Source organism: Sceloporus undulatus, chromosome 5 (assembly GCF_019175285.1).
Source record: "Sceloporus undulatus isolate JIND9_A2432 ecotype Alabama chromosome 5, SceUnd_v1.1, whole genome shotgun sequence".
Classification (NCBI taxonomy): domain Eukaryota; kingdom Metazoa; phylum Chordata; class Lepidosauria; order Squamata; family Phrynosomatidae; genus Sceloporus; species Sceloporus undulatus.
The window spans coordinates 106,795,238-106,809,894 of NC_056526.1; the positions used below are offsets into that span (position 1 = coordinate 106,795,238).

Sequence of the window (14,657 nt, forward strand, 5' to 3'; positions counted from 1 at the left end):
TTGGGGCATACTTATCAAATTTGCAGATGACACCAATTAGAGGAATAGCTAATACTCCAGGGACAGGATCAAAATTCAAAATGACCTGAATAGACTAGAAAGCTGGGCCAGAGCTAACAGAATGAACTGCAACAGGGAGAAATGTAAGGTACTGCACTTAGGGCGAAAAAATGAAATGCACAGATATAGGATGGGAACACCTGGCTTAAGGAGACAACATGTGAAGGGATCTAGGAGTCCAGTAGACCACAAGTGAACATGAGTCAACAGTGCGATGCGGCAGCTAACAAGCCAATGCGATTTTAGGCTGCATCAATAGAAGTATCGTATCAGATCAGGGAAGTAATAGTGCCACTATATTCTGCTCTGGTCAGGCCCCACCTGGAATATTGTGTCCAGTTCTGGGCGCCACAATCAAAAAGGACATTGAGAAACTGAGCGTGTCCAAAGGAGGGCGACTAAAATGTGTGAAAGGTCTGGAAACCTTGCCCTATGAGGAACGACTCAGGGAGCTGGGGATGTTTAGCCTGGAGAAAAAGAAAGGTAATAGGTGATATGATAGCCTATTTAAATACTTGAAGGGATGTCATATTGAGGAGGGAGCAAATTGTTTCTGCTGCTCCAGACTAGGACCCGGAGCAATGTGCAAGCTGCAGAAAAGAGATTCACCTCAACATTAGGAGGAATCCTGACGTAAGGGCTGTTCGCAGCAGTGGAACACACTTCCTCGGAGTGTAGTGGAGTCTCCCTCCTTGGAGGTCTTCAAACAGAGGCTGGATGGCCATCTGTCGACGCGATTTGATCTGGATTTCCTGCATGGCAGGGGTTGGACTGGATGGCCCTTGCGGTCTCTTCCAACTCTATGATTCTATGATTCTATAGAAGAATGCAAGAAAGGAAAGCCGTTCACCACTGCAGCAAGGGCGGCTTTTTGCTGCTTTAAAAAGGAGCAGCAGTTTGCTATTTCTTTTTAGAGCAGCAAAACCACCGGGTCGAGCCCCACAGTGTGCAGTTGCTGCAGCCCCAATCCAGTGCTGAAAGGGGTGGCAGGATGCTGCTCCTTTGGGGCGTTTGTCAAGCCCATAGTCACTGTGCTGCAGCATTTGCAGTTGCATCTGTGTAAACAGTCAAAGGTGGGCAAGTACAGGAGGAATCGTATTTCTTGTTCGCCCCATGAATTCTGGGCTACTGCAGGGAACTGTGTCCCAGGTTGGCCAGTTTAATTTAGCAGAAAAGTGTAGACACACAATCTTCTTTAGGGTCTCTGGCCCATAGATATGGGTGTTTTTCACCTTCAGAGAGCTAATCATAACCTTCTAGTAATTTGGTGGGAACCCTGCACAGTCAAGTGCATATGTCCAAGCCCGGCCCATCCATTTTCAGTCTTTTTCTTTGCTCTCACCACAGCACTGATAGGAACCACCATAGATAACACTTTCTACATATTTCTCTTTTTTTATGTACTCTATATTTTATTAGTAGCCTATTTACCAAATAAATCTTTTCTTCCCAAGATCATAATTTGCTGGCTTTGATCAAAGGCCTTCTGCTTGCTTCTTCAAAAAGTCTATTTAGTCAACGAGTAGAGATATTAATGATGGCCAGTCTTAGTGGCTCAACTTGTCTAGGCAAAACCCACATAGCGGGTGTGGTATGTGTTTTTTTCAAGTAAGCTACAAGACTGAACTTCAACATTGGAAAATAATTAAGACCCCATATTCTGCCATAAGGGACTTCCATACCAATCCTTTCCACCCTTCTCACTTCATCCATCATCTCAAGTACCACTGTCTTCTTCACTTCTTTACAGCAGTCCAAGTTCCATAGCTCAGAGGAAGCTGTAATTACCTTTGGTGTCTTTGACAGCAGTATCAGTTCAAACCTTCATTTGGGAGACAGTCTTTTGCCATGTTTGCAATACCATCACTTCACAAATTGGATCTTGACTATTTTTTGATGGGTCTGCAATCAAGTTTCAGATGTACCCCTACCAGGCTTTTCTGTTTCAAAACAACCCAGCCTCAGAGCTTCAAATACCCTTTAACAGAAAGGAACATAAAAAGAGTACCTGTTTCTTGGATCGAATCGATTCTTTCCAAGATATTTTACGGCTGAGAAGATGGTGATGTAGGCCAGTCTCCGACAAGGTTGACTTTCTACATCCATCAGTTTTCACCACTTTGACAATCATACATCTGGAGTAGTTGGGGAGCTCATATGAAAGAAGTCATTGTGCTCCATGTGCCACTTATACAAATAGATGTTCCAGAATTATTTGTGGTCTGGAAGATTCTTCCAACATTCTAGAAACTGATTCTTGTTGCACAGTTCAGGTATATGTGAATTGTATATTTGCATCACAATCCTCCCTTTATGAATGAATTTTCATAAAGAGAAAATGGGACTGAAATGATTTTCTTATCTAAAGTTGTAAAACTAAAGTCTTCATGTGCACCCCCCAGTTGTTTCCATGCTGGGCATCATAAGCGCGTCAGTCACTGTCATCTCAGCTTGTGGCTAAATGAGTTGTCAATATATGTACATGTTTATGAAAGTCTCATAAGCCTCTAGCAACCAGTGTCAAAGTCACTCCTCTAAATAGGTGTCTGCCTCTTGTCGGTAAGCTCCTATATGACATCTGTGTGCTACAACATGGGTTCAACCATCTACTCATTCAGCATTACCAGGCTGACATGAGGTCACATCTAGAAATTAAGTTTAGAAAGGTTCATTGGCATGGTTCTAGAGTGGTAGCCCTCTCTGTCTCCAATGAGTATAGCTTATCCTCTTTTATACAGTAATGTATGTCATGCTGTGGCAGATCAGGAAATGAGGGATTAGGTAGGAGCTGGTCTTTGCCATGTGCAGTAGGAAAGGTTCCCACAAATACCTCTCATCTCAGAAGGTTTCCGGTTGGCTCTTGACAGGCACAGAACAATCCATATATGTGAGTGCACAGATAACTGTTCAAAGAACTAGAGTCACAAGTAAGCAGCCTCTATGTCTTACTCAAATTAGGAAATTGTTAACACCATAGTTTTATTTATCAAAATGGTTAGAAAGAATGGCAAGCTGGGGACAAAGTTAACTTACTTTTCTCTTTTAAATGTTTCATCTTTTTAATTTTACACAAGTCATATCTCTTATGGAATGATTGACTGACTGATTATTTTGTTCTGTGGCACTCATTTCTGTAGGTGTGAATTTCCATAAAGCATGGTTGGAGGGGAACAAGGGCACTTTTCTACTAGGGCAGGAAAAATATTTCTTGTTCATTGTGGATATAAAACTTGTAACTGGATGGAGGAAAAGCAGCCCTAAAATTAAAAGATGAGTAAGACAAAAGTGCAGTGCAGACTGTCAGAGTGCATAGTTGTGATGTGATGTGATGGTGGAAGTTCAGTTACCCTACTTCACTATAGCACACAACCACCATACATTCAACATCCTTTCTTCAAGGACTCTACAATAGGCTAAACATGCAATCTGTACCCTGGAAATAAAACAGTATGGTTCACACATTTGTAATCTATATAAATCGGTATGCATGTACATGTGGCATTATGCAAGGTGAACTTGCACATTTGGAAGTCCAGCAGTTCCAATAGGTCCTGACCCTCTCACCACTACACATGCAAATTATAAACTATGGCCAGTGAAATCTAGTGGCTCTGATTATAGTGATGCAGTAAATCTATTCTGGGTTTGATGTCTGAACCTCAAGGTTCTGAACCTTTCCCAGAAATTTTTGTACTAATACATTGAAGAGATTCACCATCCCGGTGACACTGGGGCTACTAATCCCCACTGATGGTGACCAACTAAAAGGAATTGATAGCTAATGTCCAGCAAGGTCAGGAGATTTGGAGGGAAATCATGTAAATATTAGTAAGATTATTGTGTCATATGCCTTGCCTATTTAAACTTCTAACTTCTTTCATGTGCCTAAATGCTCCCCCCCAAAGAAAACTAATTAGTTTCATTGTTGTTTTATTCATATATATGTATATACACATGTTTTTGGGGGAATAACTAGTAACCTGTAACTATGGAAATGGAGGCTGCCAACACACCTGTGATGACACAGATACTGGTCCTGTATGCGGTTGTCATCAGAAGTATGCCCTACATTCTGACGGCCGAACATGTATTGGTAAGTACCTCTCTAAACATTACAATTGTGTGTGGCGGGGGTTGGGGGGGGAGCTGAAATACTGTTTAAAGAAATGCACAATCAGCTCTTGGTTTTATTTAATAAGATTTGTTTTACAAAGATAATGGCAAAGCTGCCATATATTTCTTACTAAAACATTTGTCATCATTTGTAATTTTTTCCTTGTGTTTGTAATTTGTAACATAATTTTTAATGTATTGATGTACACTGTGAAACACTGATCAGCTCTATCACTATACGTTTTACACAGCATTCCTTCCCTTATCCCTTAAACTTAAGAATTTGGTGAAATTAACATGTATTGACATCTATGGACAAATGTCTGATTCCAGGAAGCCTATATTTTCATTGAAGCCTGTTGAATGGAATATACTGATGTCCTTTCAGCCAGTTTTGATTATGTATATCTTCAGGTGATCCTGGAATGGAAACTGTTTAACTATTACTTTTTGCTATGCATATGTTGAGTACAAACAGTGAGAGCTCCAAGAACAGTTTTGGGTTTCGGATGGAGGGCTTTTTTGCCTTTATTAAAAACAAATCTGATTAGGATTTTATCTAGTTGTTATAATACACAGTGGTTACCTTATATTTGGATTTCTTTTAATTAAAATTTTGTATATCTGGAAGATAACTCTACCCATGTAAGACATGATTGCAGAGAGTTGTGTGGAAGTGTTGTAGAATTAGGAGCCTGGGTACAGATTTTGTTCAGGGAGCTGAGAAGTGAATCAATTGTGCTTAAATCTTTCTGTCTTCTAATTTCAGGGTGATGTTTATTTGATCTGGAATTAGAAACTGTTGTTGAAATGTTGAAAACTGCACTGTCTCTCCTTCATTTTTATAATATAATATTTTTGCTAAATAATATAACTTCATGTTACATTTCCTGTTTCTTTGATGCAAGTCACATATTGCTGCTTGTGTTGTTTTCCCCTTCTGGCTCCTCTTCCTCCTCCTTCTGAGTAGCTTCTTCTGTTAGATATTTTTCCATTTTTATTTTATTTTTATTCCTGCTTTCTGGTGATGGTTCCTGATTGCCTGTCTTGTCTGATACCTGGTGTTCATTAATTATTTCTGGAAAATATTAAAAGAAAAGAGAAAAAGCTCAAACCAAAGCCTCTATTGCAGCCTGATCCCATCTAGAACTTGGTTTTTTTCTTAGAACAGTCTCTTGTTACAACTCAACCATTTAGTATTATCACAGATAAAACCTGCCAGCTGCCGCCACTTCCTCTGATTCCTTCTCCGCTTCCTTCTCCTATTTGCCTACTGTTTGCTTTCTTCAGTGGTGTCTGTAATTTGGAATTCACTGCAAGGATGCAAATATCTGCAATGCCACCTAAATGCCTTTTGTCTAATCCATTTTGTCTTTGTTTTCTCCACTTATCCTCTTATTTTATGTCTGCCGCATGTGAAAAGTCCCCACTTGTGTTTGATATTTCCTTTTTAAATGCAATATTTCATTCCAAATGAGTTATTTTAATCCCTCAACTACTGCTTTTTCTGTATTGCTTTTTTCCCCCTTGAATGAAACCTTTTACTCACTTCATCATCTCCTCTCATCTTTGCAAGTGGATTGTTTTTGATATATTTCTAAATATTGCATAATTTAACACCTTAAAATGCTGGATAGGAGCTTTTCATATATTGGGCATCAGAAACTACCTAAAGGATGTCCTATGCTAATGATATCCCCCACTTTACTGCATGCTTCTAAAATTACTAGTCTATTTCTGTGACATCCTTTGTCTAGCACTGAATGTTTAGCTAGTTGTGTTCCATAGACAAGCAGGCAACCAGCACTGCCCAACTTAAGTATTTTGTTTTTTTTAATTTGTGTTTGTTTTGTTTGCTATTTTAATTTTTTTAAATTCGCATGCAAATTTTTCCTTTTGTTTTTTAATACATTGTGTCAGTGTGCACAAAGCTATCATGTACCCATGCCCATCCATCACCGGATTCTTTCAGCTCTTTTCTGTGTTTGATAACTCTTGTTGCCAGCCGTGTTAAAGAACTGGAGTCTCTTAGCCTGCAACACTTAGATTGTCTTTTGTGTGTGAATGTGTAACAATGTGTTGAACTTGAAGCTTTATACATTTAATTTCTTAATTAACACTGATCTGGGGCACCTTCTCCTCTGTGTTTGTGTTATGACTAGTGTGAGACCAGCTTAACTTGTGTTGGCTGGCTAATTTGTCGCATCATTTTCTTCTGCCCACTTTCCTTCACTCCCTCCAGCACACTTTGATTTATTTCTGGGATTTCAAATGGAATTAACTCTCTAAATGGGGTTTTAGTGCTTTCATGCTTCTTGGCTTCGGTTGTACCAGGCCAAGAAACTGTCTTCAGCAGTGGAAAATTGGGCTTTTCATTAACCAACTGCTCCATGTTTGTCCCTTACTTGTGTTTTAGAGAAGGATGAGGCTGCAATTGAGAGTTCTGAGTTCAATGCCACGTCAGTAGCTGATGTGGACAAGCGGGTGAAACGGCGGCTACTTATGGGTAACACTTTTCTTCCACTTCCTTTGATGTGCTCTCAACTTTTGTCTCTGTGTGTGTGGGAATGGGGTGTTTTTTTCAATTATTTTTGTTCTTAATTTATTCATGTGTGTGCTGAGGTCACAATTTGTTTAGAATTCTGATCTTCCATCAAAAAATTCATTTCCCATTTTAAATCTGTTCTGTCCCTCATCCAGTCCCTCTAATACTGTAGCTTTAATGTTGAAAGTCTTTGGTGCAGAGAATAAAACTTTTGCCACTAACCTTACTTACCTGTTGCAAGTCTGCTTTGCACATGTGATTTGTGTGTTTCTTTGAGTACAAATGGATACAACTTGGACATGTATGGCTTTTTGAAATTTTAATTGGATGCTGATGTGATAAAATGATTTATGTGCATTTTGCATATGTTTAACACTGATTTTTTACTGGATGTTTGCTGAAGTATTTATTTCATTCCTTAAATAATTGAATCTTCTCAGGGTATGAAAAAACCTATCCACACCTATGATTATTGAGCAGCACTGGCATCACCAGATTTGCCCTGTTCTCCCCACCCCGCCTCTATTCATCCCTTATGGTTTTGTTGCCAACTAGGCTTCCTGCCCACAAAGAGAGCTGGGTTTGCAATGAAGCCACAAGGAGTGTGGTCACCGCTTGCCGCCACTTTTCATCCTTCCCCACGGTTCCCTCCCCCTGCTGCTCACCACTCATCGCTTCGTTGTGGTCCAGGCTCCCTCCCCAGTGAAGAAGCTGGTCCAGCAACAAAGCCACGAGGGATGCACTCTCCCCTCTGCAGCAGTGGAAGGAGGACCCCACCAGGATGTCATCCCTCCTGTGGGGTGTCACCTGGTGCAGTGTGCACACCCAGCACCCAGCCAGTGATGCCAATGCTGAGCAGTTCTCCTTTAAGTATTAACTTAAAGGATTTTAATGTTTCTAAATCATTGTAAGCAGGTGGATGAATAGTTTTACATTGCCCATCTGATTTGAGTTATTTATGTGAGATGGAGCTTATGGAGAGGTTTATTTACATCTCCCTGCACCAACCCGAGGCTGGATCTACACTGCAGAATAAATGCAGTTTGTCATTGCTTTAACAGCCATGGCTCAGTGCCATTGAATTCAGAGATATGTAGCTTTGTGAGATATTTAGCCTTCTCTGTCAGAGAACTCTGGTGCCAAAGCAAATTCCAGGATCCCATAGGACTGAGAGCCCATACAGACAGGCCAAAATAAAACTGCTTCGGGTCACTTTGGAGGTAAGCTGTTTAAATGATGCATGCATCCTAAGAGGCCAGAAGCCGTGCCAAACCTACACTCTGGTCCTAAGGACTGAATTGCAGCTTTGGCACAGCTTCTGGCCTCTTAAGATGTGTGTGCCATTAAAACAGCATACCTCCAAAGTGACCCGAAGCAGCTTTATATTAGTCTGTCTATACAGACCCTGAGCCATAGCAATCAAAGTGGTGCTAAACTGCATTAATTCCAAAATGTGGCCACAGCCTGCTGGCTTAAAAGAGTTAGCAAGGATGAGACACACGTACCACTGGTTCTGTATTTCTTTCCCCAAAACATAAAATATTTACTTCAGTATCAGATCCTTCTACTGTCTGTACAGATAGAAGGGATCTTCTACAATCTACTTTTTTCATATACCAACCTTTTAATGTAAATTTCATAAACCAACTTGGAATACACTTTAAAAAAAACTGGTTATCTTATCTAATAATATCAAAGCTCTTGAAGCAAGTAAAAAACAGAGAATTTCTGGTATTTAATTTCTTGGATCTAGATTCATAGAGCCAAAATACAGGATGAAATTATTCATTTTGCATGACGTGTAGTGAGTTCAAAACTTTCCCAACTCATTCTGCATAAATAGTTTATACACTGATGTTTCAGTAACTTTACTAGTAAATCATACAGATAGAGGGCTACTTGAGCCTATCCATCAAGCAAGTTTTCTAAGGTCCTCCTGGGAGTTAAGGACTTGACAACAAGTTTTGATTAGTAGGAATATGTAAAATGCATCATCTTCTGAAGCTAGAGTATGTAGGAAGCTATATACTTCAAGTGATTAAGTACCATAAATTTATTCAATCTTGAGAGGTGACAGAAAGACAACTATAGGACACATACATCCAGACATTTGCATGCTGGGCTACTTTGCTGAACTTTTCAGTTCATTTCAAGCTAAAGCTTGCAATGTATTTATAATTAAATTCTTTGAAAGGAGCTGAAGTTAAAAGATTTTAGAATAACCTGAAGTTGAGATGATGGTACTGGGATGGCTTCCAGCCAGAATTAGCCAGAGCTTCCAAGATATTGGACCAGACTTTGTGTCCAAAGTAACTGAGATCCTGCATGCTGAAAGTGCCTCAAGTAATAATGTAAAAACATATTGCTTCATTTTTCATATCAATGTACTTAATTTAATAGGATTATAGTATGGATCTTTCTATCTTGGAGTTTGGAGTTAATACTTGAAGCATACTGAGTGGAATACTTCATAGTAGAAAAAAACAAATGTTTAATTTCCTGTCCCTTGTGAACATCTTTAACTGGATGTGGTAGCAAAATATATTATGAGTGCTCCTTGTACTATTTGAAATGGACCCTGTCTTTTAAACACTATTGAGATAGTTCAAAAGGCTACAGAGCTGCTGTCTGTGAGGCTAAGTACAAAAGCACAATCCAAGGAAGTATTGGCATAAATAATGGCCTGTTACAGACTGCCAAAATAAAGCTGCTTTGGGTCTCTTTGGAGGTATGCTGTTTAAATGATGCATGCATCCTAAGAATCCGGAAGCTGCACCAAAGCTGCACTCCAGTGCTTAGGAATGGAGTGTGGCTTTGGCGCGACCTCCGGACTCTTCGGACCCATGCATCATTTAAATAGCATACCTCCAAAGAGACCCAAAGCAGCTTTATTTTGGCAGTCTGTAAAAGGCCAATATTACCCTTCCCATCTGGTTACCCATTTAATATGTTATTAAAGTGATGTGAGAATCAGTACTTCATCAGTAGTGACCAAAACAATAATATAACCCATAAATTGTATTTTTAAAGGAATTCAGTGAGAAATTTATGCTATCCATCTCCAAATCAGGGAATTCTATCTCAAAAATATAGAAGTCAACCAACTATTTAAAAACGTTGGTTTTTTTAAAAAAAATATATAGGCATAGTATACTACCACATTTCATGTTTTCCTTCTTTATCATAAAGTTAGTAGGTCTAACTTTATGTAATGATGTCAGAAAACAATACTATAATAGCCTTTTTCTTGACTTACTGTTAGACAATAGGTTTCTGACACCAGAAGATTTTACTCAGTTTTCTGAAAATTGTGTTCTTTTCGATTAAGCTGAAATTCTGGAAACACTGAAACTGCTGTGACGGTGTATTGTTCATTTTTAGCCTATTTCAGATATCTTCTGTGTATTATCATGTTAATAAATCTTACAGTGGTTTCAGGTATAAACCTCTCTGCCTGAACAGTGTTTAAGATTGCAAACAAATGAAGCCAAGAAGGTTATTGTAAAATTTAGTTCTTTTTTTTTTTTTTGCATTGTATTGTTATATCCTATATTTTTAGCAACATTTGTAGGTGAATACAGATGAAAACAGATGGTAAAATATGGAAGCTTTCCCATTTCATAAATGTACGCTAAAGTACAGCAGTATTGATTATGGCTTGGTTTGCCATATTCTGTAGTTGCTCTTAATCTGCTGCTGCTTCAGTCTATGCATTGATGCTGTATTTTATCACTGCTTCCTGATTATTTGTTTAGTTAAGTTAATGGTTCCTGTTATAAGAACATAAGTAGGGTCATACATGTTCAGACCAATGCTAATGTCATCTAGCATTATAGTTACATGTAGCCAGCGCATTGCCCACAGAAAGCTTGTCATTAGGAAATGAGTTCCCCTATACTTGGAATATTGCATTCTCCAGCAAGTGAAATACACTGCCATACTGCCTCTGATACTGGAGGAAATAGCCCTTCTGACCAATAGCTATTGAGGATCTAAGCTTCAAAATTTACCAGATCTCTCTTTAAAACTGTCAGAGGTGGCACCCATTGCTACATCTTGTGACCACGAATTCCACTGTTTAACAAGGTGCTCTCTGCTTGCTGTTATCTGCCTTGACTCTTCTTTTCTTCAATTTCAGGGGATGACCCTGGGTTCTAATATCAGAGAAGGAGAAAAGCTCCTCCTTATCTTCTTTCTCCACATCATGCATAATTTAATATGCTTCTGACATATCTCCCTTACTTGCCTTTTTCCTAAACTAAGTAGATGGTTCCAACTTTCCTCATAGGAACTTAGTCTAGTTCCACGATCTTCTGGGTTGACCTTTTCCAGCCCTACAGTATCCTTTACAGATGTAGTGACCAGGCTTGCATTGAGTATTCATGGTCAACCCATGCATTTATATAAGGTCAGTAAGATATTGGCCGTTTTTACCCAGGATCACACAGTAAATATATACCCACTCACTTCCAGGTCTTCTCTGAAGATGCCAGCCACAGATGCTGGCAAAACACCAGGAATAAACTCTTCTAGAACATGGCCACATAACCTGAAAAACCCACAAAAAACTATTGGCAGTTTTGTTTTCAGTTAATTTTCTAATTATACCCAACATGAACTTTCCCTTTTATTTACAGCAGCTACACACTGGGTTGACATTTTCATCAAGCCATTTACCATAACAACAAGATCCTTTTCTTGGTTAATTGCTGTAGCCAACTCATTTTGTTTCGTTTTGTTTTCTTCAGTATGCCTTGCTTACATTGATTCTCATTTGCCTTTTTAATACCCATTCTTCAAGAACAAAGATATCATTTTGTAATTCTTTGTAATATTTTTTGTTTGTTTTGTTTTGTATTCATCAACATAAATAGCAAATATTCCTAAGCATAAAAACCCAGATAGACAGATTGCTCTGATGCTGGAGAGGCCACTTTAGTCAATGGATTGTCAATGTTTTCCTGGGCAGAAGTACTGGCAGAACTGGTTTTAACTATTCTCTGCCCCCCTCCCTCCTGATTTGATTTTTTGGATGTTTATAGCCACAGAGATTTCCAGCTAGTGAGACCTAGTCATAAATTTGTGTAATTTGCCTTTAAAACCATCTACATTGGTGGTCCTCGCCACATTTTTTTGATCTTGAATTTCATAGAGATTGTTCATTGTGAATAAATATTTCCTTTTGTCTGTTCTGATTTTTCCCCTCTTCAGTTTCATTGGATGACTCCAAGTTTTAGAATTAGAAGAACTTCTTGACCATAAGAGCAGTTTGGCAATGGAACCAATTACTTAGAGAAGTCTCCTTTTTTTGAACATCTTCGAAAAGATGCATTGATCAGGGAGTTGGAGTTCATGGTGCATGAAGTCCCTTCCAAATTTTTGATTCTCTGATTCTACTGTACTAGGAAAGAAGGAACACATGTGTATCTATCTACTTTCTCTACTTTTTGCTTAATTTTATAAGCCTTTGAGATATCCCCTTTTACTTGCGTCTATAAGTAGCACTATTTCTCCTGCCCATTAATCATTTTGTTTGCCATTGTTGCACCTTTCTAGCTAGACAATGAAATATGAAGACTAAAATTGTATTTAAAATGCAGTGAAGTGATCAGTTTATGTGACGACATCTCCATGTTGACAGTTCAATTTTCAGTCCTTTCCTTATGATGCCTAAGAGAATTTGCCCACCATACGCTATGGGCAATGACACAAGGAGCTCTTTCCTATTCAGTTGCTGTCAGCTCTATCCCCTCAATGTATGTTAATAAAGAAACAGTTATGCTTTGGTCACATATTTTCCCTGGCCCATACTGTAATTGGAAGGTAGTTGGGGGGATTGGAGATGTTTCACAGTCTCTAGTCAGCATTGAGGCTAGGAGGGAGTTGCAGGAAAAACAGAAACTACATTGCTGTAAGCCGCCCTGATCTTGGGAAGGAGCGGGATATAAATAAAAATTTTATTTATTTATTTATTATGGTCAGCTGCCAGATATCCACAACATTCCCCCCATATTATTATTATTATTATTATTATTATTATTATTATTAATATAGCGCTGTAGATTTGCACAGCACTGTACATAAAAACAATAAATATAAAAGAGTAAACTCATAACTTCCCCCTCCTTCTTTCACAGAAGTCCTAGCTAGAGGTTACAGATCTCAAATGAAAGCTCAACTTTTTGGCAAATTTCCTCCTCTGCCTCAGTCCCCAGGTGATTTGACAACTATAATTCAGAGGGGGCTGGCAATTGCCATCCTCTGAGGCTGAGAGAATGTGAGTTGCCCAAGGTTGCCCATTGGGTTTTTTGTTTGTTTGCTTTTTGCTCAAGCGGGGAATTGAACCCTGATCTCCAGAGTCGTAGTCCAATGCTCAAACCACTACACCATTCTGGCTTTCTCTTTTACAATAATCCAAGCTATTTCCACCAGGAATTTTAAAAGGTGGGGGGAATTCCACTTTTGAATTTTAAGATTATTAAACCTGTTGTCTAATCAAATATTTCAAGTTCAGGTTTATTGTGCATTAGCCAACCAGGCTTTTGCACGCATCCATAAAAACAAGACAACATCATATTGAAACATAGTTAAGATAAAAGAGTTGATTTGGTAATTTTAAAAAAACCATACAAAATAGGTCTGAGATTTCTGGCCCAAGATTTTAACTGAGCAACATGGAGACTATGGCCCAATATAGATGGGTGGGAAGGGTGTGGTGGCGCCAATCATAGGGTTCGGGAGCACGCAGCAACTGCACACTCCGGGACTCTAGTACATACAGATGCCACCATCATGGCAGTCTGCAGTCCATGATGACGTCACCATGCAGCGTTTGGACATCGTGGGCAGGGAGTGGCATTATGGCGGCACCACTTCCTGTTTGTGATGCCGCCAAAAAGAAGCTGCTCTAGGCAGCTTCTTTTTGGCAGTGCATTTTGTGCTGCAGCGTGCCAATGCTGCAGCACAGATGCGGGGCAAAAACAGGCAGCACGGACCACCTGTCTGTACTGCCCCCCTATGTGGGAGAAGGTTTGGAAGCATCTAGAGTGTTGTATCTGAGTGGGTGCACACTGCAGTTCCATATAACAGCAATAGTTTATTCTTAGAGAGCACAAGGAGGGGCACCACAGATCTACCAACAGAATCTGCTGCATATCAAAAAATAACAGCTGTTATATTGACTGATGCAACAGTGCCTTTTACGTGTGTGAACCAGCATCCAGACCCCTTAAATGTTACCCAGGTATTTATACTAGTAGCTAACTTGCTCCAGTTGATGGTTATTAAGCTGCCATCAATATTTATGCTTTCTTCTTCCAAACACCATGATTTGGGTTTTTTGAATACAGTACTTCACATCTAGAAAATTTTCACAGTATTCTCCTAGAGTTCTCAAAAACTTCCATAATATGAAAAAGAAGGAGGCATCATCAGCATATAATAAGATGGAAAGATCTTTATCTTTCATGTGAAGGATGCACCCGATATAAAAGAAATTATGCCATTAATATGTAAATTAAATAGAAGAGTGGCTAACAGGCACCCTAGATGAACACCTTTCTTAAAAAGAATGGCTTCTGAGAGACTGCCCTTAACTGTTATTCTAATATGTAAACTAGAATTATTATAGAGCCCCTCAATTCTCTTTAATAATCTGTGGTCAGTATTCAGAAGGGCCAACTTACACCACAAATGTGGCCATGATATGGAGTCAAAAGCTGCCCTGAAATCTACAAAGGCTGCAAAAAGAGTGTGGAAAGGTAGAAGGTTATATTTCTTCAATGATTTATTTAAAAGAAAACAATGCTATGACAGAAGACTACCTGCTGTTGGGCCAAAAGATTTTTTATACTCAAATTATCCAAGGCCCAGTACATACCTCTTGGAAAGCCCAGGCTGGCGGTGGCTTGTTTTCCCGCAGAGGGATGCTGCAGCAGCC

General features: G+C 39.2%; 1 protein-coding gene across 1 annotated transcript in view; it reads left to right on the forward strand.

Annotated features, from left to right (window-relative positions):
* Positions 1 to 14,657, forward strand: part of LOC121931679 (signal peptide, CUB and EGF-like domain-containing protein 1) — a 299,857-nt gene that overhangs the window by 124,869 nt on the left and 160,331 nt on the right. Inside the window, 1 exon segment of the mRNA XM_042469659.1 lies at positions 4,037 to 4,153. Within this exon segment, the coding sequence (XP_042325593.1) occupies positions 4,037 to 4,153 (117 nt within the window).